This window comes from Delphinus delphis, chromosome 12 (genome assembly GCF_949987515.2).
Source record: "Delphinus delphis chromosome 12, mDelDel1.2, whole genome shotgun sequence".
Classification (NCBI taxonomy): Eukaryota; Metazoa; Chordata; class Mammalia; order Artiodactyla; family Delphinidae; genus Delphinus; species Delphinus delphis.
In genome coordinates, this window is record NC_082694.2 from 26,756,018 (window position 1) to 26,777,339 (window position 21,322).

Sequence of the window (21,322 nt, forward strand, 5' to 3'; positions counted from 1 at the left end):
CCTCATTTTTGAGTATAACATGTTGCTAGGTATAATTTTATTTTATATAAAAAGTGTTTTTGTGATTCCTCAGGGCCCAGGGATTGGTGCTGGTAGTTGGAGGGACCTGCCCCCAACTGGTTCATTTAATCCTCCATCCGGGTGCCATAAGAAGCCAAGCCAGGAAAGCAAGGTAGAAATCAGAGCAGAAGCCTCCTACTCTTGCTGATCCATTCATTCTGTGACTTCAGGGGTCACATATAAGGTCAATGTTTCCGGTCCCCGCCGGATCCGCACTGCCAGCTGGGATTGGGTTCGAACGGCTTCATAAATATCTTCAGCATTTTGTACCAGCCGCTCCCCAATGGCCAAGATCACATCACCAGGCCGTAGACCAGCCCTATGGCAAAAAGTGGACAGAGAGATAAAGGAGGGAATAGATGGCCCAGTTCAAGGGCACATAAACACCTCACCCATCTCCACCTCCCAGTGCAGTCTCTCCCTCACCGGTGTGCAGGGGAGTCCAGGATGACTTTATGGATGAGCACACCATGCTGAACATCAGGAAAGCTTGGTTCTCGAAGCTGTAGTTCAGCAAGGATGCTGAAAGGACACAGATCACTTTGTTAACCACACCACGGCACTCTCCCAATTCTGGGTTCGCCTCAAATCTCTCATCAACACACTGATAAGTTATGGATAGGGCATGCACTAGATCCTCTGGAGACAAAAACAATTCACTTTCTGCCTTCTAGCAGTTAGGAAGTGGGACATGTATATAAAAGGTAACTAATTCCAAATGACAGTATTAAATCAATAGCACTAATGTCATTCTAAAATCCTAAGAGAAGCTAGAAGGAGGTGGCATAACTTTAGCTAAACCTAGAAGGATTGGTCTTATATTTATATAAAATGAGAACAACATAAACAAAAACATGGGATTAGGAAATTAAGTTGGACGGAACAGAATATACTCATAGGGAAGCCATGTCCGGAAGGTTGAGTTGAAGACATGGAAAATGGCCCCTAAACACCAGGCTAATGGATTGGAGGTTGTAAATCAAAGCAATAACAGGATGAAATCAATCAGGTGGGAGGTATGCGAAGTGGAGTGGGGTGAGAAAATCAAGATGAGAGAGGACAGCTCTTCTGATAGTTCCAAGTATGAGGCAACTCATCTTAGATAAAGACAGAACTGAGAATGAAGCTCAACAGAAGTGCCAGGTGCCCACAACTGGTTACACTGATGGCCCTACCCCTATAGCTCATACCTGGGAGTCAGGGTTAGCATCATCACTCCAATGTAGCGGCGCTGGGACCCACTGCTTCCAAACCAGGAATCTGTGACAGAGGGACAAATAAGCCCCACCCAGCTACATCCTTCCTTCCCCCTCCTGCTCCTCCCAACAGACCCCTCTCCAACAAGCCCCCACCTCCACCCCCCACTACTTAAAGGAAACCGTTTACCCCCAAGCCAGGCTTACTCTTCTTTTCTCCACGATGTAGAAACTCTCGAAGGCGATCAGCAGGGATGGCAAAGGAGATTCCAGCTGTGACCTTCATGGTATTCACCCCAATCACCTCCCCATCCTGTTGGGACAGAGCCCACTATTCTCTAGCCCAAACAAATAGTAGGAGATGGGGGTACCTGAGCAAGAGTAGCAGGGAGTGTTGGGGAGTCGGGGAGACCTGGCTGGATTCCGGAGACAGCCAACAAGAAACTGCTCAGAAACTTGACCAAACATCATTGAATTAGGGAAAACCCACCCCTTCCCACACTGACCTGGGGCAGGGATTCTCGGAAAGGATGTCCCACTCACCAGGTTAACCAGGGGACCGCCAGAGTTTCCAAACTGCAGGACAAGGAGAAAATATGGAAGAGATCCAGGGACTCTATGCCTGGGGGCAAAACCAGGATGGAGGCACTTGCTCCAAATTCTCTCCTTTACCAGCCCATGAAGGGGTGGGCACGGTTTTTGCCACCCAACCTCTGTATACAGGCTAATCCACCATCTATCACACACCTCTACCCCCTCCCCCAACCTAGTCTGTCATTTCTCTCTTATCAGGACGCACATCAATAGCTGCATCAGTCTGGATGTATTCCACATTGGTTTGGGGAAGGCCCAGGTCTTTGGCTGGACGCTGAGCAGAGCTGACAATGCCGGATGTGATCGTGTTCTGCAGTGCAAAGGGACTTCCCATGGCAACGACAAACTCCCCTTGCCGGACATCGGCTGAACGTCCCAGGGGCAGCGTTGGGAGAGGCTCCTAAGGGAGAATGGGTACAAGAGACTTGTCATCTGGAGATGTGAGCAAATTCAGAGCCCCAACCAGACATGGCCTGCCCAGACCCCCACCTTGGTCTGAATCCTCAGCGTGGCGATATCTGCCACGGGATCCACAGCTGTGACGACGGCCTCATACGTATCGCCGCTAGGCAGCCTGACACGGACTCGGCGCCGATCAGCCACCACATGAGCGTTGGTAACGATGAGCCCGTCGGCAGCCACCACGAATCCTGAGCCATTCGAGATAGGGACTTCGCGGCCCGAAAAAGGGTGCCTGGGATAGGGGGGCGGGGGTTGGGGAAGCACGGATGTGAGGAGGCTCGGACCCTCCTTCTCGCCCGCCCTCTACCCGCGGCTTCGGTTCCTCCGGGTCTACCCCACCGTTACCGGCCCAAGATCTCGATATAAACCACGGCAGGGGCCGTCTTCTCCACCACGTCCGCGATGAAGTTGTACTGGCTCCGGGGAGAGGGAGGCGGCGAGCCAAGGACCGAGGCGAGGACGGCCGGGGGACCCCGACCCCCGCCCCACAACAACAAGAGCACTGCCCCCCCAGCGCCCAGCGCCACCGCCAGCCACACGCGCGGACGGGTTCCAGGGGTCCCTGAGTCTTCCCGGATCCGGGGATTTGGGGTCCCCTGGATCAGCCGTGCTCGGCGATCCGAAGTCCCCGACGTCAGACATGTTCGTGGTTCAGGGGCTCCCACAGACAACCGGGCCCCGAAACTGGGGGTCCCATAAGTCACTCGGGCCCGAGGGTCAGGAGTTCCTAACGTCAGCAAGGCCCGGAAGTCAGGGGTCAACAGGGGTCCCTTTCCCCAGCGACCCCCTCCCAAAGCGCGCCATCCTCGGAGGCTCCAGATTGCACCCCGCCCCGCCCTCAGTGCAGCCATCAGCTCCGCCTCGGGAGCCTCGTCGCCCGCCCTGCACAGAGGAGGCGCCCTGGACGCTAGCGGGCGGACAGCGGGACGCGGAGCACGCCGGTACCTGAAGTCTCCAGAAGTGCACGCCGGAACCAAGGATTCCGGAAGGCCGACTCCGCCCCCGCCCCGCGAATGCCGGGAATTGTGGTCCCAGTGGGACGCGAGTTATGAGGTGGTCAAAGGGCCCGCGAGGCATGCTGGGACCGCTAGCCCTTCCGGGGCGCCTCAGGATTTCGGGTCCCGGCACCCTGGGCGGATGCCCGAAGACTCCGCCTTCCCAAGAGCCCCTGCGGCGGGGTGCGAAGATGGCGGCGGCGTTGGCCCGGCACCCCTAAAGCGGCGGCAATGGAGCCTCCCCCGTCGCCGGGGCCGGAGCGGCTCTTTGATTCGCACCGGTAAGATCCCCGGAGGGAAGAGACCGGCTCCCGCGTCCAGTTGGCCTTCGGCACCCGATCACCCCGCCTCTCGCCCCCCAGGCTCCCGGGTGACGGCTTCCTGCTTCTCGCGCTGCTGCTCTACGCTCCAGTCGGGTTCTGCCTTCTCGTTCTGCGCGTCTTTCTTGGGATCCACGTCTTCCTGGTCAGCTGCGCGCTACCAGACAGCGTCCTTCGCAGGTTCCGACCCGGGCGCTCGGGGAGGGTCGGGGCTGGGCCTGGCCGGAGGCCGCGCAGTCACCACTGCCGGCGTTCCCAGGTTCGTGGTGCGGACCATGTGTGCAGTGCTGGGGCTCGTGGCCCGGCAGGAGGACTCCGGACTCCGAGATCACCGCGTCAGGGTCCTCATTTCCAACCACGTGACACCTTTCGACCACAACATAGTCAACTTGCTCACCAGCTGTAGCACCGTGAGTTAGGGACGAAGCCGAGAGTGCCACGGGGCGGTTCCCTGGGGCCCAGCTCAAGGCTCCCCTCTCCGTGTCCGGGTTTCCTTTGGGGACCACAAGATACTGACCCTTACCTCTGACCCCCTTTTTCTACCCATTTGTCAGTTTTTCTCATTCCCCAACATTCTTTTTTCTTTCTTTCTCTCCTTCCCATTCCCAGCCTCTACTCAATAGTCCCCCCAGCTTTGTGTGCTGGTCTCGGGGCTTCATGGAGATGGATGGGCGGGGGGAGTTGGTGGAGTCACTCAAGAGATTCTGTGCTTCAACGAGGCTTCCCCCCACCCCTCTGCTGCTATTCCCCGAGGAAGAGGCCACCAATGGCCGGGAGGGGCTCCTGCGCTTCAGGTGGGTGAGCACAGGTATCTGTCTCCAACTGTGTAGGTGGTCAGGCCTGGGAGCCCTTGGGTTTTCACAGCCTTTTTCAGACCTACCCCCTCCCTTACTAGTTCATTTACTTTCTGTCCACTTTTACTTCTTTCCCCTGAATCCCTTTATTCTCCATATTTCTACTTGTACAGTTTGACAGTTACCCGTTTTTAAGTCGGGTATGAGCTGCTGACTGGGTTGGCTGGAATCCCATCCTACTATCTCTTCCCTCTTTTAGTTCCTGGCCATTTTCTATCCAGGATGTGGTACAGCCTCTTACCCTGCGAGTCCAGAGACCCCTAGTTTCTGTGGTGAGTGTGTTCAACAGGGAAGCTCTGGGTTTGGAGGGGAAGTTTCCCACTCCTGGCCCTGGCTTAGACCTCACTCATGCCCTCCCCTCAGACGGTGTCAGATGCCTCCTGGGTCTCAGAACTGCTGTGGTCACTTTTCGTCCCTTTCACGGTGTATCAAGTAAGGTATTAACTGTCCTCACTTTTTGGTGGCTGGGAGAAACTCGTCTCAAGGTCAAGGAAGTAGTTGCCTCTGTCCTGTCCATTTGCAAATCTTTTAATATCAAGGTCCTACCACAGAGGCAATATAAAGTATTTACTATCTCCCCTATCCTCACCACCACTGTTCCAAGAAAAGAGGTATCAGAGTGGAGAGTGGGTGCCCCCAACATGGTCCTGGGTTGTTTTTTTCAGGTGGCTTCGTCCTGTTCATCGACAGCTGGGGGAGGGGAGTGAGGAGTTCTCCCTCCGTGTACAACAGGTGGTAGGGGACACAGGCAGGGTGGAGGTGGGTTCTTTCCTTATGGGGAAGGAGAGGAAGGCTTAAGAAACTTCGAATCTTCCAATTCTCCCTAGCTGGTGGCCAAAGAGTTGGGCCAGACAGGGACACAACTCACTCCAGCAGACAAAGCAGAGCACATGAAGCGACAGAGACACCCCAGATTGCGTCCCCAGTCAGGTTTGTGGCCTCTGGACACAAAGCTTTTTAGCTTTTTTTCAGTCTGTTGTGCTTTCTTCCTTATGCCTGTACTAGTCAGCCTCTCCGTCCTCCTAGTTCTCCACTCACCTTATTTCGTATTTCTTTTTTGCAGCCCAGTCTTTCCCTCCCTCCCCTGGACCTTCTCCTGATGTGCAGTTGGCAACTCTGGCTCAGAGAGTGAAGGAGGTTTTACCCCATGTGCCACTGGGTGTCATCCAGAGAGACCTGGGTATGAGAAAGGGTAGACTCACGTAAGGAGACAGGCATAGAGAGGGGAAGTGGGTGGTGAAGGGAGAAGGTGAACAGGGAAACAGACTGTCCTGTTCTCTCTTCCCTTCTGCCCAGCCAGGACTGGCTGTGTAGACTTGACTATCACTAATCTGCTTGAGGGAGCTGTAACTTTCATGCCTGAAGACATCACTGAGAGGACCCAGGCCCTTCCCACAGCCTCCACGCCCAAGGTGAGACCCAGAAAATGGGCAGGTCCAAGACTTGGGGTGGGATGGGACAGTCTGCATATCCCCTGTCCCTGACGTCTGTTTTTTTGATCCTGAGACCCTAGCACAGTGCCTCTCTTGCAAAGTAGGCATTCGATGCGTGTTTAATGATGATGACTTCGCAAGCCCTCTGACATTGTGATCACCTCAGTTCCCCAGCTCTGGCCCGGCGACCCCTCAGCCCACAGCCCTAACATTTGCCAAGTCCTCCTGGGCCCGGCAGGAGAATCTGCAGGAGCGCAAGCAGGCGCTGTATGAATACGCAAGAAGGTGAGGGGCTTAGAGAACAGCGGGTAGGAAGGGGCCGATTGTATACGACAAAACCCATACAGTGTCTTCTCCTTATGTCCCACAGGAGATTCACAGAGAGGCAGGCCCAGGAGGCTGACTGAGTACAGGATGGCACCCAGAGCCGCAGGACGGAGACTGGGGGCAGCCCTCACCCAACTCACAACAGGCCGGATGGGTGGGTGGTAAAAAGGGAGGGATGGGGCTCCCCCCAATATCACATTAAATTCAGGGTTTTCACTCACGGTCTCTGTTGCCTCTCTGGGTCTCAGAAGCCCCATAGCAAGTTCCTTTTCCCTTGGTTGTAGGGATCAGGGATGAGGGCTTCCTTGTGGGTTTGTGGGGGTGGTCAGAATGGAACTGTCTGCAATCACCTTCTCATGTCAAGAAATGCGTGATATTAAGGAAATGTAACTGAGCTGAAGGCCCAGAAGCAACTGGACCCTAGCTTGGGTGTTCAGCCCAGGTATGTGAGGAAAAAGCTGTAAAACTGCAAGTCCCAGGATGCCTTTCACTAATGAGCACAGTACACAAAGTCTGCAGAGTTCACACATGCTCAGTGTGGTGGCTTGAGCCTATTTTCCATAGGCCGCTGACCAGATTAAATAAGGTGGAGCACATGGCCCCACCCCAAAACAGTCTTTAGGACTGTTGAGGCACACCCCAGGGTGTGGGTGGAGCCGGAATTTACCTTTGTACTTCACAGCAGGTCAGGGTTATTGGTGACTTGCTGTGTGGGTCTGGAACTGGCTGCCATCCTGACACGTCTCAGAGCTGCAAGCAGGTTTGAATCCAGGATCCTTGTGGCCCTGCTCCCTGATTCCTACCCCGCTCCTCTGATTCTTCATTCTGTTCCCTTGGGGACCTTCCCACAGATTACCATGTCTCATAGAATTCTTGCTGCCCCTGAGGACCCCTGTGTTAGTCAAAGGATTTTTACTATCTGACTACAGGGTAATAGTCCACTTTTGATAGTCCCTTACGTGGAGACTCAACTCTCCACTGTTTTCCTGGCAGGCAAGAAATACTGGGAAGGATGGACCCCGGGGCATTATCACTTGAGGGTACAGGTTAGGGATCAGGGCTGAGGTGGGCAGATGGTGTCAGTCACCAAATACGAGGCCTTGATGTCTGCCCTGCCTTCTGTAGGTCCTGCTAGACAGCCACCATGGCCTCTCAGGTTCTCGGGCTGGAAGAAGAGTCTGGCCCAAACCCTGGGGATTCTGAACTGGCTGTGAACCCCTTTGACGGGCTCCCCTTCTCTTCCCGCTACTACGAGCTGCTTGAGCAGCGCCGATCCTTGCCTATCTGGGCTGCTCGCTTTACCTTCTTGGAGCAGTTGGAGAGTAGCCCCAGTGGAGTGGTGCTGGTGTCTGGAGAGCCTGGCTCTGGCAAGAGCACCCAGGTTGGGGAAGATTCTGGGAGTGGACAAACGGAGGGGCTAGGGAACTGGCTCTTCCCGGGACAAGGGAGGCGGGGGAGGGGGGTGGGGGGCAGGGCGGAGTTGTGTGGAGTAATAAGGGAGGTGGGTAAAAGGAGACAGGCTGGCCCCAGGGTAGCTGGTGAAGGACCAGGGGACTCCCCAAATAAGAGATTAAACTGGCCACAGCTCCCCCAGCACTTTTGACTGGAGTTCTATATCTTACTGACTGATTGTCCTTCCCTACCCTTACCCCAGATCCCACAGTGGTGTGCAGAGTTTGTGCTGGCCAGGGGTTTCCAGAAGGGCCGGGTAACTGTGACTCAGCCCTACCCTCTGGCAGCCCTGAGCTTGGCCCTGCAAGTTGCTGATGAAATGGACCTGACCCTGGGTCATGAGGTTGGATACAGCATCCCCCAAGAGGACTGCACTGGGCCTGACACCCTGCTCAGGTGTGGCCCCCTGCAGGCCTGACCCCAGATCTTCCCCTCATCCAGTAGAAACAAGCCCAGTCTTCTGATATCTCACCATTCCCTCCCTCAGCCTAGCTCACCCTTTAAATCATGCATGATGCAACTGCTGAATTCAGCCCTTTAACCCCAGCCAGGGACCTCAGACATTCAACCTCACCCTCATCATGAAAGTCTCATTTTCCTAACTGGAGTACAGCTTGTGAACAGTGTCACCAGTGGGGTTGTGGGTCACAGGTAAAGGTCCATGGGCTCAGGAAGTCAGTCACAGGGTCTTTTTCTGATCTTTACTATCAGAATCTAGGCCCCCTGGGGAGAAGCTCCTCTGGACTTCTGGGGCTGGTCATTGTCTACACTGACTCCTCTGCCCACTGCCAATGTCAACAGGTTCTGCTGGGACAGGCTGCTTCTGCAGGAGGTGGCCTCGACCCGGGGCACTGGAGCGTGGGGTGTGCTGGTGCTGGATGAGGCTCAGGAGCGGTCAGTGGCCTCAGATTTGCTCCAGGGGCTCCTGCGAGATGCCAGGCTGGGAAACCTTCCAGGGGACCCCAGAGTGGTTGTAGTTACTGATCCAGCCCTCGAACCTAAGCTCCAGGCCTTCTGGGGCAATCCTCCTGTTGTACATGTACTTGGAGAGACTGGCAGGTGTTCCACTCCCGTCTACAGGGACACTGTCCCTACTGATAGAGTGGAAGCTGCCTGCCAAGCTGTGCTTGAATTGTGTCGGAAGGAGGCTCCAGGAGATGTGCTAGTGTACCTGCCCAGTGAGGAGGTAAAACATGGGATGCAAAAGGAGGTACTCATGTCTCATGTCTGTCCCTTCCTGTCCCGGGGGGGAATGTGAGCAATGCTTGTTAGGAACATTGGAGTTCTAGTACTTACTCTCCATTGGAGTCCTGAGGAAAAACTCTGGGGTTTCAGGGTAAAAAGGTCTACCACCCTCTTTTTGATTCCATACAATGCAGGGATTTGTGGTTCAGTGAGCTCCTGAAATTATAACACCCCAACTTTGTGAGTATGTGCATTTTTTCAGAGTGAAGGGCCATAGTGTTTCATCAGTTTTTCAAAGGGGTCTGTGACCCACAAAGGTGAGAACTACCCTAACACCCCACCCCTTTTCTCAGGAAATTTCCCTGTGCTGTGAGTCCTTGTCCAGGGATGGGGGGTCCTTGGAGAACCAAGGGCCTCCACCACGGGTGCTGCCCCTTCACCCAGGCTGCGGACAAGCTGTTCAGGCTGTGTATGAGGACATAGAATCGGGTGCCCGAAAGGTTGTGGTCACTCACTGGCTGGCCGACTTCTCCTTCTCCCTCCCTTCCATCCGACATGTCATTGACTCAGGACTGGAGCTTCGAAGTGTGAGTGAAAGAGAGGTGAGGGGACGTGGGGGCTAAAGATAGAAATAGCCTTCTCTCATCTGTCTTGGCCTTGGTTGGGGGGTGGTGACAGGTTTACAGTCCTCAGATCCGAGCAGAATCCCAAGTGTTGAGACCAATCAGCAAGTGTCAGGCAGAGGCAAGACGACTGCGGGCAACAGGGATCCTACCAGGTAAGAGCCTTTGCCCTCAATGAAATCAAACACGAAAAGAGTCCCCAACCCATGAGCCCTGAGAAATCTACAGTGGTCTTCTTTCCCAGGTCTTTCTCCCCTCAGGATCCTGCCTCTGCCTGTATCCTAAGTCCTTCCTAGAACTAGAGGCTCCCCCGCTGCCCCAACCCAGGGTGTGTGAGGAGAATCTGAGCCCCCTGATATTACTACTAAAGAGGAGACAAATTGCAGAGCCAGGGGAGTGTCACTTCCTGGACCGGCCTGGTGAGCACCCCTCCTGCCCAAGTCCTGCTGTCCAGGCTCTGAGACCCCCTGCCCTGTAAGCCTTGTTCCCTCTCCAGCTCCAGAAGCACTGATGCAGGCCCTGGAAGATTTAGACTATCTGGCAGCCCTGGATGATAATGGGGACCTATCAGACCTGGGAGTCATCCTATCAGAATTTCCCCTGGCCCCTGATCTGGCCAAAGCCCTGCTGGCCTCGTGCGAGTTTGACTGTGTGGATGAGATGCTCACCCTGGCCGCCATGCTCACTGGTATAAATCGCTTCTCTCTCTGGCTCTTATGGCCACTTCAGCCTTCCCTTTGGTGTTCTGGTGCTCCTAAAACCAGCCCATTCCACTTTGCTCTAGCTCCCAGCGCTCACAGTGCCTAAGGAACTAGGCTTCACCACTTATCCCTCTCCGATCTCTCTGTTGGTTCTTGCCCCTCAATATGCTTAAATCTCTCCTACCTGTTATTACTAAAACTGCACCCCTCTTCCTCAACCCTACACTCCCCTTCGGCTATACAGAATAATCTCTATCCTGTTCAGTCTAGGGTATTCCTCGCCCGCTGCATTCCAGCTTCAGGCCCACCACAACACTGACACAGCCTTCAAGCTCACCAGTGGCCTCCTAGAGACCTAACCCAATGAACACTTTCGAGCCCCTGTTCATGACTTTCTTTTGACACATAGAACACCAACCATTCCCACCTTAAAATTGCCCCTCCCTAAGCCTCTGTGACCCGCTCCTTGTGGTTGGTTTTCACCCTACCCCTCTGGCCACTCCCTAATCTCTTGAGCTCTTCCTCCTCTGCTTCATCCTCTGCTCCTCCACTGTTAAGTTGGACCTCAGGGTTCTGTCCTTGCCCCTCTTGTCTTCCCATTCCCTGAACTCTCTGAGCAAGTTCATTCACCCCCATCGTCTGAAATGCCACAATATCATTCTTCTGAATCTTGGATTTATATATCTAACTCCTGATGGATGTTTCTATCAGAATTGTCCATAATACTTCAACCCAGAACTGAACTCAAGCACTTTTGTTGTCGTTTTTGTTGAGCCTGAGCACTTTTTTTAAAATAAATTTATTTTACTTATTTATTTATTGGCTGTGTCAGGTCTTCGTTGCTGCGCACGGGCTTCGTCGCGGTGCGTGGGCTTCTCATTGCGGTGGCTTCTTTTCTTGAGGAGCGCAGGCTCCGGACGCGCAGGCTTAGCAGCCATGGCTCACGGGTCCAGCCGCTCCGCGGCATGTGGGATCTTCCCAGACCAGGGCTTGAACCCATGTCCCCTGCATTGGCAGGCAGATTCTTAACCACTGTGCCACCAGGGAAGCCCAAGCCTGAGCACTTTTTTAAACTACCCCCTCACCACCACCACCACCAACACCAACACCACCATCATCACCACCACCACAAAATCATACAATCATCTCTGCAGCTCCACTATCATCATTCTAGACTAAACTTCCTCCAGGTTTTTTCATTATTATTTTTCACTTTTCCTAATTTTTAAAAAATTTACCTGTTCGTCTCCATACTCACAGTCAATGCCAGTGTTACCTCATCACTACTCAGCTGGATTCCTTTAGTAGCCTCCTAACTAATCATGTGAACTTCTTCCAAACACGTGGACTTTTAAAAACTCTTCATCAGCTATTCTCTACCTTCCAAACAGAATGTAAACTCATTTGCATAGCACATCCAGCCTCTCTTAACCTAGCCCATACCTACCACTCCGGCTTAATCTCCTGCCACCCTGCCACACATGCCATCCCCTCCACTCATATACTAGGTGCTTGCAGTTCTCCAAACATGCTATCCCCGTGGTCTAGAATACTCCCTCTGCCCTTTCTCCACTGAACTAATTCCTACTCAAACTTCAGATACTGGCCTGCACACCTATTGGGCTTATCAAGTTTGCTTACTTGTTGATCTCTCCCAAGCTTCTTGAGGGCAGAGACTGTTTTTCATTTATTTATCTTCAATGTCTAATAAACTGCATAGTCTCTAGAAGTCTTTTGAATAAAGTTCCCAAAGTGACACTTCTACCTCTTCGGTGCACTGCTGTCCTTTCTCATTCCCCAAAATGAACTTCCTCTCTTCTGCCTCCAGCTGCCCCTGGGTTTACTCGTCCTCCACTCTGTGCAGAAGAAGCTGCCCTGCGTCGGGCACTAGAACACGTGGATGGTGATCACAGCTCTCTGATCCAGGTGTATGAAGCCTTTATACAGAGTGAGTGGTCCAATCTGCATCCTCTTACAGAATCCAGATTTTCCAAAGAGAGGAAGTGGTGTGCAACCAGCTGACAGATCTCTATTCCCAGGAAAAGGAAGCCCTTTGGCCAAGGGTTGGGTTCTTTTGGGGGTCTCAAGGGCTTTAGCTATAGCTGGTCCCTTTCTATTCCTAGGTGGAGCAGACAAGGCTTGGTGCCAGGCTCGGGGTCTAAACTGGGCAGCATTGTGCCAAGCCCATAAACTTCGGGGAGAACTCCTAGAACTCATGCAACGGATTGAACTTCCCTTGTCTCAACCAGCCTTTGGCTCTGAGCAGAATCGCAGAGCCCTTCAGAAAGCACTGGTGTCAGGATACTTCCTTAAGGTTAGGGGAAAGAGTTGGGGTGAGGGTCATAAAAGGAGCAGAAAGTAGAGGAAGCAAAGATTGGTGTATGTCATCTCTGAAATTGGGGTCCAGGTGGCCATACAAAGGATTCTTTAGGACCAGGAGAAACTTTTCCTTTGAGGTTTTGGATACAAGGGGCTATGGAGATGCCATACAGTATCGTAGTATGGTAGGGCTATAACACCTAGAGGTATGCTTTACTTTTAATACTGTCACCACCCTTGCTAATAATTCTTTCTCAACTCCCTTTTCTTTCTTCTACTGACTGACACTTCACTCTCACTTATTCCTTCAATATCTTTGTCTTTCAATGAGGTGGCCCGAGACACAGATGGAACTGGAAATTACCTGCTCCTAACCCATAAGCATGTGGCCCAGCTCTCCCCATACTGCTGCTACAGAAGCCGCAGGGCTCCTGCCAGACCCCCGCCCTGGGTGCTTTACCACAATTTCTCCATTTCCAAAGACAACTGCCTTTCCATTGTTTCTGAGATTCAACCACAGATGTGAGTTCCCTGACAACCTTCTTATACTACCCATTCCTCTTCCTGGGGCCAAAATTAAAGCTAGGGATTTAGAGACCCTAAGAAGAGGAGGGGGTCTTAGTGGTTTGTAGTAATATATGATTTGAGGAGACAGGGTTTGTGGAAGGGGTAGTAAGAAGTTTAACAACATGCATTATAAAAGAGGATACAGAAATCATCTAATTATAACTGTCTCTGTCAGGCTGGTGGAATTGGCCCCTCCATACTTCCTGAGTAACTTGCCCCCTAGTGAGAGCAAAGACTTCCTGAACCAGCTGAGGGAAGAAATGGCAGATTCTTCAACAGGGAGTGAATCTTCCTCCACCCAAGAGCTTGGAGATGCCTGTGTCCTGCAGTGACCTGCCTGCAGAGTGAAGCTGAGCTCATCTCATTACATTAGATCTTCCTTCAGGCTAGCACCTAGGCAGCCAGCCAGATTTAGAAGCCCAAAGTTAAGGATCAAATACTGGAACCTGAGTTCCAAGAAATGGTGGGCTGGGAGTGGAGCGAATCAGTCTAAACAGAGTAGGACCCTTTCCTTAGCTTTCTTCTATTTATTGGAGAGGAACTAACATGCCTTTCATATACCCAACTTATGCCAAACCCATCCTTGTGTTCCCTTTTGGTCTATAAAAGTTCTTTTTATATGGTGTCAAATTTGAGTTTGGTTCTGCGGCATTTGCAATATCCATGAGTTAGAGATGAGTTAGTAGGAAAGAATAAGAGTCAACTCCAACAGTGACATCCTCTTGCCTGGTTCCCACCTCTAGTCAAGACTTGTACTATGACTAACCTAGCTGTCACTAACATGGAACATGAGTAGTTTGACTACAGTTGGCCTCTAACCCTGCCTAAAGCTTACCTCCCTCTATCACACTGCTCTTGCCTCCAGGGGAGAAAGAAAGGCTGTGCTATAAGAATCAGACAAAGTCTTCCCTTTTGTTCTCATACAACTTAAATCCTGCTCTTCTTAAACCTCAAGGCTACTGCAGCCATACCCAAACTCTTAACTTTCCATCAACAAGCTTCCCAGCAGCCCCTGGCCCACTCACAAGTTTTTCTAACAACTTCAAGGACATCATGCTTTTCTCTTTTCAGCTGGGTACTACGTTCCCTTTTCTTCCTTTGGACTATTAATTTTGATATCCTCAATTATCTTGCACATTGTAAATGTATTTATAGAAATTGATGGAAAGGAACCTTTAATCCTTAGAACTTTGCTTTTTGCCTCAGTTTGCTCCCTTGGAGATTCTGTCTGTTCTCATCATTCCATCTATTTCCTACCTCTATGTGGATGTCTACTGACCTCCCCCAAAAGGCATTTTTCCAGAATTTATTCTCTCTAGGTCTAGCATTTAGTTTTGCCTGCAGAGTTAATCTTGGTTCTATCTTCCCAATTTCCCTTTCATCATCCACAACACCATTGATTTCTTGATCCTTTACATTTCCAACCTGGGAATTATCTTTGATTATTTTTAGGCCTATCACTTCCTAATTATTTGCCAAATTCTGCTCACCCTAACTCCATTGGGCCCATTAACTTTGTCCATTGCTTCCTCCTCTTCCCTCTCTGTCCCCGAGAGACACCAGAGCCAGATTAGTGTTCCCAGATTTTCTTTTCCATTGAGTGTGTAAGTATCCGTCTCGCCTGCCACCCACTTGTAAGGCTCAAGTGAGAGGACGTAGTCAGCCGGTTAAACACACAGACAACATGGGGCTCAAAGTCCTTAGCGATTATTTTACAGTTGAAGGATGAGACGCCCAGCGTAGATAACCCTCTGGTTCCTGTCGCGGTCAGTCAGACTCGCTTTCCAGCACCTCCTCCATTACTCCTCTGTCGTTGACGTCTTCCTTCCTTCCTTCACACCTTTGCTACAGACCCGGCCTGTGCGGGCTGCAGCCTCCTGATTCCAGCCGGGCCTGTAAACCTACTCCAGCCACACAGAACCCCAGCTCCAACACACCCACGGAAGAATCCGGAGTCCCTCAAGAGAGCAGCCATTGGCCAGCCCGCCCCCCTCCCCGCATCTCATTGGCTATCATACTTCAGGTCCCGCCCCCTCAGCGCCTCGGGTTCCAGCCGCGGTGCAACAGTCTAAGTGAAAAATGGCGGGAAAGGTCACGATTAAGCGCGCAGGGCAACAGCGCAACGCTGGCCTGGGAGATGGCAGTGGCCGAGGAGCTCTTGACGATAGCCTCGAGGCCACCTCCTCCTCACACTCTCCACTGCTACGGAACCACGGGGTGGGCGGCCGTGCGCTCCAAGGCCCCGGGCCCGGGGCTCCACGCGGCGCCTCAGTCCGGAAAAGAGCGCTCGGCCAGTCGGGCAGGCGTCGCTCACACCACTGAGGCGAGCCCGGACACGGAAGCCACCTTGTTGTCCTCGGCCCAGGGCTGCAGGTTCTGCAGCGCGAAGAGCGACGAGTTGTGCAGGCAGAGCGGGTCCGGGGGCAGCGGCGGCCGTAGCGGCCGCGGTAGTGCGTCCTGCTGGAGGTGCAGAAGCAGTCGGCCCGCACGGTGCCGCTCTGCCTCGCGCTCCTCGGCCGTCTGGCGCCTGGGCGAGCGGAGACGCGGGGTCAGCGAGGCCGGCCCTCGCCCGCCCCACGCCTCACCGCCACTTGGCCCGGCCCGGTCCCTCGCCCGCCCCGCGCCTCACCGCCACTTGGTGCGCCGGTTCTGGAACCACGTCTTGACCTGAGCGTCGGTCATGCGCAGGGCCTTGGCCAGCGCCGCCCTCTCGGCCGAGGCCAGGTACTTCTGGCGCAGGAAGCGTCGCTCCAGCTCCAGCACCTGCGAGCGGGAGAAGGATGTGCGCGGCTTCTTCCGCTTTGGGGGGGTCCGGTTTTGGTAGGGGTGACCTATACGGCGCGTCCCGGAGAAGGGCGAGAGCGCCGCTACAGGGAGGAAGAAAGAGCAAGGCAGGGTTTTCGGGGCGGCCCGAGGTGTCACTGAGAAGAGCGCGGCTGCCAATGCTGCAGAGCTCCCGCGCCCGGTCCCTACGGTGCCCCAAGCTCGACCCCGCACCAGTAGAGGCTTCTAGACAAGAAAAGGCCTCGGAAATGGCCCTCCCACTTGGGTGAGGGAGAGACGTCCCCCGTAACTTCACCCTGCCCTTCCCGCGGTGTGGACAGTGAACTGCAGAGGAGGGCGCGGGCATCGACGGCAGCTACCTCCCCAGCGCCTCTCAGCAGCGGGACCAAGAGATACCAATTGAGGGAGGATCCCCTGGGATTAGGGACGGAGGGTACGAAAGGGGATCTTGAGTTGGAGCAGAAGGATCAAAGATGAGGATACCGGGTCAGTGTGGGGCATGACGCTGGAGGGATCGGGCAACCTCACCAGTGAGCCGGTCCTTGGCATAGCGGCGGCCGCTGTCCATCCAAGGGAAGGTGAGTCCCGCTAGGCCCCCGGCGCCGCCCAAACCCGAGGGTCCAGGAACAGCAGGCGCGCCTCCAGCGGGCGGCTGCACTGGCAGCGGGCGGTGCGCCGGGACGCGGATCACGCCGCCCGGGCCCACGCCAGAGCTGCCTGGTAGCGGGGCCAGCGAGCCCGCGGGGCCGTAGCTTGTGGCTCCGTGAAATCCACCCGAGAACGCCACACTCTCCCCATGGCCCTGGCCCGCTCGACCCGGGCCTAGGCCGCTCCCGGGGGGTTCCGGGCAGCTCAGGATCTGATCGATTCCGAAGCTGATTGGCTCGTGGTGCGGGAGGTTGTGCGAGGCCAGCACCGCCGGCTCCATGGGTCCGCGTCAAGGAGGACCGCAGGAGGCTTGGCAGTTGGGGAGGGCGCCCCAAACAGCTCTGGGAGCCCAGCAGCGGAGCGTTTGGGGCGGTGGCCTCAGGGGTCAGCGGGGCTGGCCGTGGAGAGGCGCCGGGGCCCCCAGGACATCTTCATCCCTGTGTACGGGGAGTAACCGCGCCCGTGCCGGCCTCTGCCGGGCGTCGGCGCAGGGACTCGCATCCCGGGGGAGCGCGACCCACTGGGGCCCCAGGAGCGCCCTTGCTGACTCTGAAGAGCAGATGGACGCTGGACTGCCAGGGCCTCTGCCCGAGTCCAGGGTGGAGAGGGTTGGCCGGCTCGGGCTGGGGCAGTGACTGACAGATCAGCCTCGGGTGGGCAGTGGGGGCTGGGGGTAGGGCAGGGGCGGGGCCGGGCCTGTTAAAGGGGAAGAGACGCCTGTTTGCTCTGAGCGCGGGGAAGACTGGCCGGCGGGAATGGTGGGGGTGTTGGAGGGGGGAAGGTGGCGAGGGTGTTATGAACTTGCACGGGAGGGGCCGGTGCTTGGGCCGCTACGCGCTGAGTCAGCCGAGATGCGCAAGGCAACTCCATCCTCGCTGGCCTCCGCCTTTGGGGTTTCCTCGGCCTCACCGGCTTCCTTGCAGGTGCCTCCTCCCACAGCCCCCACTCTTCGCCTCCCGATGGGTCCTGCCTGACGACTCCCGAATTCGTTGTGGCCCCCGCCTAAATGCTCTCGAAGACCAAATCTCGTTGTGGCTTTCTGGCTGAGATGGGAAGCGGCTGGGGAACGGGGCCGGCGAGTTGGAGGCCCGGGAAGAGGACAGGTGTGGGAAGGCGGTGGCAGGGCGTCCGGTGGGCTAGGGCGGGGAGCAACTACTCTGGGCCAGTGATCCTGGTGCTCCTCCCGGCCTCTCCCATACGGGCCCTAGCTGCATTCGGGAGCGCCCGTAATGGGTGCCCAGTGTTTCTTAGAATTTCGATTTTCTGAAATCGGTGTAAAGCGGACCCGTGGCTCCACCGGAGCCAACTCAGGTCAGTGGGGCTTGGGGCTGGCGTTCTGCCCCCAACAGGGAACCACCAACGCGGGACTCTGCCCCTCCACTCTGCGCCTAGGAAGTCTATTCTCACACACTCCCTCCCACCCCCGCAAAGGCGGGAGGACGAAATCGCCACAGGCGACACTTGGGACCTCACAGAAGTCTTCGGAGGATCCTAACCGCCTCATTTCGCAAAGCTGCTTCACTCCACCCAAGCCCAGGAAACTGTGCCTGGAGCGTGTCAGAGAAGGGAGGTGGGGAAAGACAGAAGCCGCTTGGTGACCTTGTGACCTCTTGCCGAGGACCCAGGAGCTGGGAGCGTGTGAACTCTGCATCCTTCCCCGGGATGGGACCCGGGGCCGGCCGGGCCCCTGTGCCTTAGACCCGCCCCTGCCGCCACCCAGCCCGGTGCAGGCCGCCATAATCGGGTTAGCTGGGTCGGAATTACATTACCTTCCCCGGCCCGCCCCGGACCCCGGGGTTGGGGGGGCTGGTTCCTGGCGCCTCTGAGCCGGTGAGACTGGGCGCCTGGAGGGGGATGTTCTTACCATCCCTCAGAGGGTGGGCACGATGAGTAGCTTGGCCTGCCTCGGCACGTGGTGGCCAAAGTACCCCACCCCACTGTGCCAGCTCTAGCCCCTCCGCTGCAGCCCACTCTGGTGCTTCCCTACAGGCTGCCAGTTACCCGTGTGAGCCGAAATGCCTTCTAAGTCTAGTAGATGGGTCTCCCTGGGAGCACGGATCTTCCAGTTGATTCTCCAGGATCTCCTGGGGAAAACTCTGCCCCTCCTTTGTCCCTAGCAGATGGGCTGGCAGCCTGGCGCTTAGGGCACGGTAAGGGGTCTTTTCTCTCCAGGGAACCAGGAATGATATTTGGGCATCTGGGCAGGAAGATAAGGAAGAGAAAGAAGGGAGTAGGCTTTCTCGTCACACAAAGCCACCAGCCCCTCAGTGTTCTCAGAAAACCTCAATCTGAAGGGGGTGAATGATGGGGGAGGGAGGCAGTGGGCATCAATAATAGGTGACATCCTCCCCCAGTCTTGTCCACCTCCATCATCCAATTCTCCAGCTATTCCCCCACCCTGCCAACAATCCCTTCTGAAAGGGTTGCTGGGGCTGAGGGCGCGGCGGGGGTGGGGGGGGTGGGGGGGTGGGGGGGGTGGGGGGGTGGGGGCGGGTACTGCTACTGTGGCAGCTGTTTTTGTCTTGGTGAAGGAAACATATCACCACCTCCCCTTAGCCTTCACAGAACTCCAAGCATCTTTTCTCAGCAGTAGAGGGGTTGGGGCTACTAGAGAGCATGAAACCTCTACTGTTCAGGCAAACCCTTCAGAGATAGCAATGGGCTGGATTTCCCTGGATGAGAACAGAGAGCCTAGGGAGACAGTAAAGTAAATAAAGTCTCTCAAGGGGACTGGCCTGCAGGTTAGGAGTTTGTCAGTCCCCTTTCCCACTCCAGGGGTGGGCCTCAGGAGACAGTGAGCACTAGTGTGTCTCCAATCAAGCGGAATAAATCCTTCTTGAATGAATCAATGAGTGAATCAATGCAGGTGAAAAAGGTAGCATTGTGCAGACCTGTATACCTGCTTACTCTACATCCTGCCTTTTTTTTTTTACATCCTGCCTTTTGAGGTCAGCACAGATGGCACGGCCACCCAGAGATTACCCAACTGATCCTTGGAGGAGAATGGTCACAAACCTGGTAGTATATACACATCTTCTGGGGATTAAAAAAAAAAAAAAATTCTGTCAGCCACAGTCCTAGGAATTTCTCGGCTTGCCTCTACCTTGCTAGTTCCCTGATTCTCTAGCAAGATGGTTCCTGCTAGTTTCTGTTCAGGCCTTCAAACCTGCAGCTTCAAAGGGAGAGGCCACATTCCCAGCCCATCCTCCTGAATCTTGTCTTCCGTCCTGCTGTTGGTGCCATGTCCCCACTCCTGTATCATCATTTTTCTTATCAATTTAGTCCTTCCTACCCCCAACTGTCTTAAGTCTCTACTATCTGGACAAAGTCTTCGCCCAACTTCTCAAGAGAAATTATGTGTTTCCTTTTCCCTTTTACTGCCCATACCCATTTCTCCATTTCCCCATTATTTATTCTTTTAACCCACCGTAAGCTGGCTTCACTACATGGACCCTTTCTCAGAGAGCTCCCGTGTCCAGTGTCTGTTATCCAGGACTCCTCTGACATGTTTTACTTTGCTGACCATCAACTTTTTCTTGAAATGTCCATTCTTTTGGCTTCCATAATATCATATTATTCTACATCTTTGGACATTCACAGTCACTGCTTATGTTTTTCCTCCACCGACTTCTCTTCTTCCACCAAAGACTGTGAGCATTCTTCAGAGCTCAGACTTCAGCTTTACCCATCTCTACCTCTGCTCAGGTTTCATCCATTCCAATAGTTCCATCTATTACAGCTACCCAGAAAACTCTAAGACCTCAGTCCCTGGTTCTGACACTTGCTGTGTTCCACCCCACCATTCTAGTTTTCTAGCAAGCTCCACCTGCTTTCACTCTAGCCACCTTAAGTCCAACAGGCTGGAGGAAATTCTTCCCCTCAAGCTCCTTATTCACTTCCTCCTATTATTCTTTTCTTTGAAATGTTTCATACACAGTCCTTCCTTTCCATTTCCACAGATGAAAGCCTAGTCTAGGCCATCATCACCACCACGAAATATAGTTGTAAATACAACAAAAATTCCTGCCATTGAGCACCTTACATTCTAGTGGGGGAGGCAGGTGAAAAGGAAATATATACAATAAACTTAATAATAACAATGCTAAGAAGAAAACTAAAGCAAGGAAGGAGGAAGAAGAAGTGTAAGAGTGGGGGATTATGATTTATCTAGATTGATCACAGAAGACCTCATGGAGTAAAGACCTGAAGGAAAAAAAGGGCCATTTGGATATCTGAGCATTTCAAGTTGGGGACACGAGAGTATATCCTGGTGTATCTGTGGAACAAATGGTGAGGGGGTCCAGTGTGTCTTGAGAGACTGAGGGACTGCGAAAGACCATGCAAGGCCTTGAAGGCCATTGTAAGACTTGGACTTTTATTCTAATTGAAAAGAGAAGCTATTGGAAGGTTTTAAACAGAAAAGTAAGAAACCTCATTTTTAAATTTTATTTTAAGCAACTTTCTTAAGGCAAAACTGACATACAATAAAATGTACATATTTAAAGTGTACAATTTGATACACTGACATGTATACACACATGAAACCATCAACACAATCAAGATAATAAACATCCATCAACTCAAAAAAACTTTCCACGTATCCTTCCCCCCCCCCGCCCCGGCCCCCGGTACGCAGGCCTCTCACTGCCGTTGCCTCTCCCGTTGCGGAGCACAGGCTCCAGACGCGCAGGCTCAGCGGCCATGGCCCACGGGCCTAGCCGCCCCGCGGCATGTGGGATCCTCCCGGACCAGGGCACGAATCCGTGTCCCCTGCATCGGCAGGCGGACCCTCAACCACCGCG

The 21,322-nt window shown here is 54.0% G+C and overlaps 4 protein-coding genes across 10 annotated transcripts; 2 read left to right on the forward strand and 2 right to left on the reverse strand.

The window, feature by feature from the left end:
• Nucleotides 1–6: 6 nt before the first annotated feature.
• Nucleotides 7–3,244, reverse strand: HTRA2 (HtrA serine peptidase 2). Of its 2 annotated transcripts, XM_060027471.1 has the most exons (8): nt 2,658–3,243; nt 2,340–2,544; nt 2,056–2,250; nt 1,800–1,832; nt 1,464–1,569; nt 1,251–1,320; nt 487–582; nt 8–379 (listed from the first exon to the last, which is right to left on the reverse strand). In XM_060027471.1, the coding sequence occupies exons 1-8, from the start codon at nt 3,161–3,163 to the stop codon at nt 214–216; spliced, it is 1,377 nt and encodes a 458-aa protein (XP_059883454.1). In that variant the 5' UTR covers nt 3,164–3,243; the 3' UTR covers nt 8–213. The 2 variants fall into 2 exon arrangements, with proteins under 2 accessions (XP_059883455.1, XP_059883454.1); XM_060027472.1 differs by lacking the exon at nt 1,800–1,832 and having other exon boundaries at nt 7–379; nt 2,658–3,244.
• A 160-nt stretch (nt 3,245–3,404) lies between these two features.
• Nucleotides 3,405–6,457, forward strand: AUP1 (AUP1 lipid droplet regulating VLDL assembly factor). Of its 6 annotated transcripts, XM_060027475.2 has the most exons (12): nt 3,435–3,588; nt 3,670–3,807; nt 3,887–4,037; nt 4,237–4,421; nt 4,681–4,753; nt 4,845–4,918; nt 5,147–5,213; nt 5,309–5,411; nt 5,545–5,661; nt 5,778–5,893; nt 6,081–6,199; nt 6,285–6,457. In XM_060027475.2, exons 1-12 carry the CDS (start codon nt 3,539–3,541, stop codon nt 6,319–6,321), a joined length of 1,230 nt encoding a protein of 409 aa, XP_059883458.1. In that variant the 5' UTR covers nt 3,435–3,538; the 3' UTR covers nt 6,322–6,457. The 6 variants fall into 6 exon arrangements, 4 of the variants coding, with proteins under 4 accessions (XP_059883459.1, XP_059883460.1, XP_059883458.1 ...); XR_009521513.1 differs by lacking the exon at nt 6,285–6,457 and having other exon boundaries at nt 3,405–3,588; nt 5,545–5,683; nt 6,019–6,156; XR_009521512.1 differs by lacking the exon at nt 6,285–6,457 and having other exon boundaries at nt 3,408–3,588; nt 5,545–5,683.
• Nucleotides 6,458–6,970: 513 nt separating this feature from the next.
• On the forward strand, nt 6,971–13,707 carry DQX1 (DEAQ-box RNA dependent ATPase 1). The gene is made up of 12 exons (XM_060027743.2): nt 6,971–7,001; nt 7,367–7,622; nt 7,896–8,089; nt 8,495–8,879; nt 9,232–9,465; nt 9,557–9,656; nt 9,762–9,920; nt 9,998–10,189; nt 12,031–12,150; nt 12,326–12,516; nt 12,853–13,043; nt 13,264–13,707. Exons 2-12 carry the CDS (start codon nt 7,386–7,388, stop codon nt 13,418–13,420), a joined length of 2,160 nt encoding a protein of 719 aa, XP_059883726.1. The 5' UTR covers nt 6,971–7,001; nt 7,367–7,385; the 3' UTR covers nt 13,421–13,707.
• Nucleotides 13,708–15,398: 1,691 nt separating this feature from the next.
• TLX2 (T cell leukemia homeobox 2) lies at nt 15,399–16,800 on the reverse strand. Its single transcript, XM_060027744.1, has 3 exons — nt 16,401–16,800; nt 15,718–15,955; nt 15,399–15,615 (listed from the first exon to the last, which is right to left on the reverse strand). The coding sequence occupies exons 1-3, from the start codon at nt 16,798–16,800 to the stop codon at nt 15,399–15,401; spliced, it is 855 nt and encodes a 284-aa protein (XP_059883727.1).
• Between the last annotated feature and the right edge of the window lie 4,522 nt (nt 16,801–21,322).

Bases quoted from the DNA above. Each gene is read 5' to 3' on its own strand.
- DQX1 (XM_060027743.2), top strand. From the start codon at position 7,386: ATGGCCTCTCAGGTTCTCGGGCTGGAAGAAGAGTCTGGCCCAAACCCT. The intron at 9,657-9,761 runs GTAAGAGCCTTT...TTCTCCCCTCAG, and splicing joins GGCAACAGGGATCCTACCAG to GATCCTGCCTCTGCCTGTAT. The intron at 13,044-13,263 runs GTGAGTTCCCTG...TGTCTCTGTCAG, and splicing joins TCTGAGATTCAACCACAGAT to GCTGGTGGAATTGGCCCCTC.
- HTRA2 (XM_060027471.1), bottom strand. From the start codon at position 3,163: ATGGCTGCACTGAGGGCGGGGCGGGGTGCAATCTGGAGCCTCCGAGGA. The intron at 2,251-2,339 runs GTGGGGGTCTGG...ATTCTCCCTTAG, and splicing joins CGCTGAGGATTCAGACCAAG to GAGCCTCTCCCAACGCTGCC. The intron at 583-1,250 runs GTATGAGCTATA...GTGTCCTTTCAG, and splicing joins ATGCTAACCCTGACTCCCAG to CATCCTTGCTGAACTACAGC.
- TLX2 (XM_060027744.1), bottom strand. From the start codon at position 16,800: ATGGAGCCGGCGGTGCTGGCCTCGCACAACCTCCCGCACCACGAGCCA. The intron at 15,956-16,400 runs GTGAGGTTGCCC...TCCTCCCTGTAG, and splicing joins TGCCAAGGACCGGCTCACTG to CGGCGCTCTCGCCCTTCTCC. The intron at 15,616-15,717 runs GTGAGGCGCGGG...CCGCTCGCCCAG, and splicing joins AACCGGCGCACCAAGTGGCG to GCGCCAGACGGCCGAGGAGC.
- AUP1 (XM_060027473.2), top strand. From the start codon at position 3,450: ATGCCCGAAGACTCCGCCTTCCCAAGAGCCCCTGCGGCGGGGTGCGAA. The intron at 4,422-4,680 runs GTGGGTGAGCAC...TCCCTCTTTTAG, and splicing joins GAGGGGCTCCTGCGCTTCAG to TTCCTGGCCATTTTCTATCC. The intron at 5,662-5,777 runs GTATGAGAAAGG...CCTTCTGCCCAG, and splicing joins TGTCATCCAGAGAGACCTGG to CCAGGACTGGCTGTGTAGAC.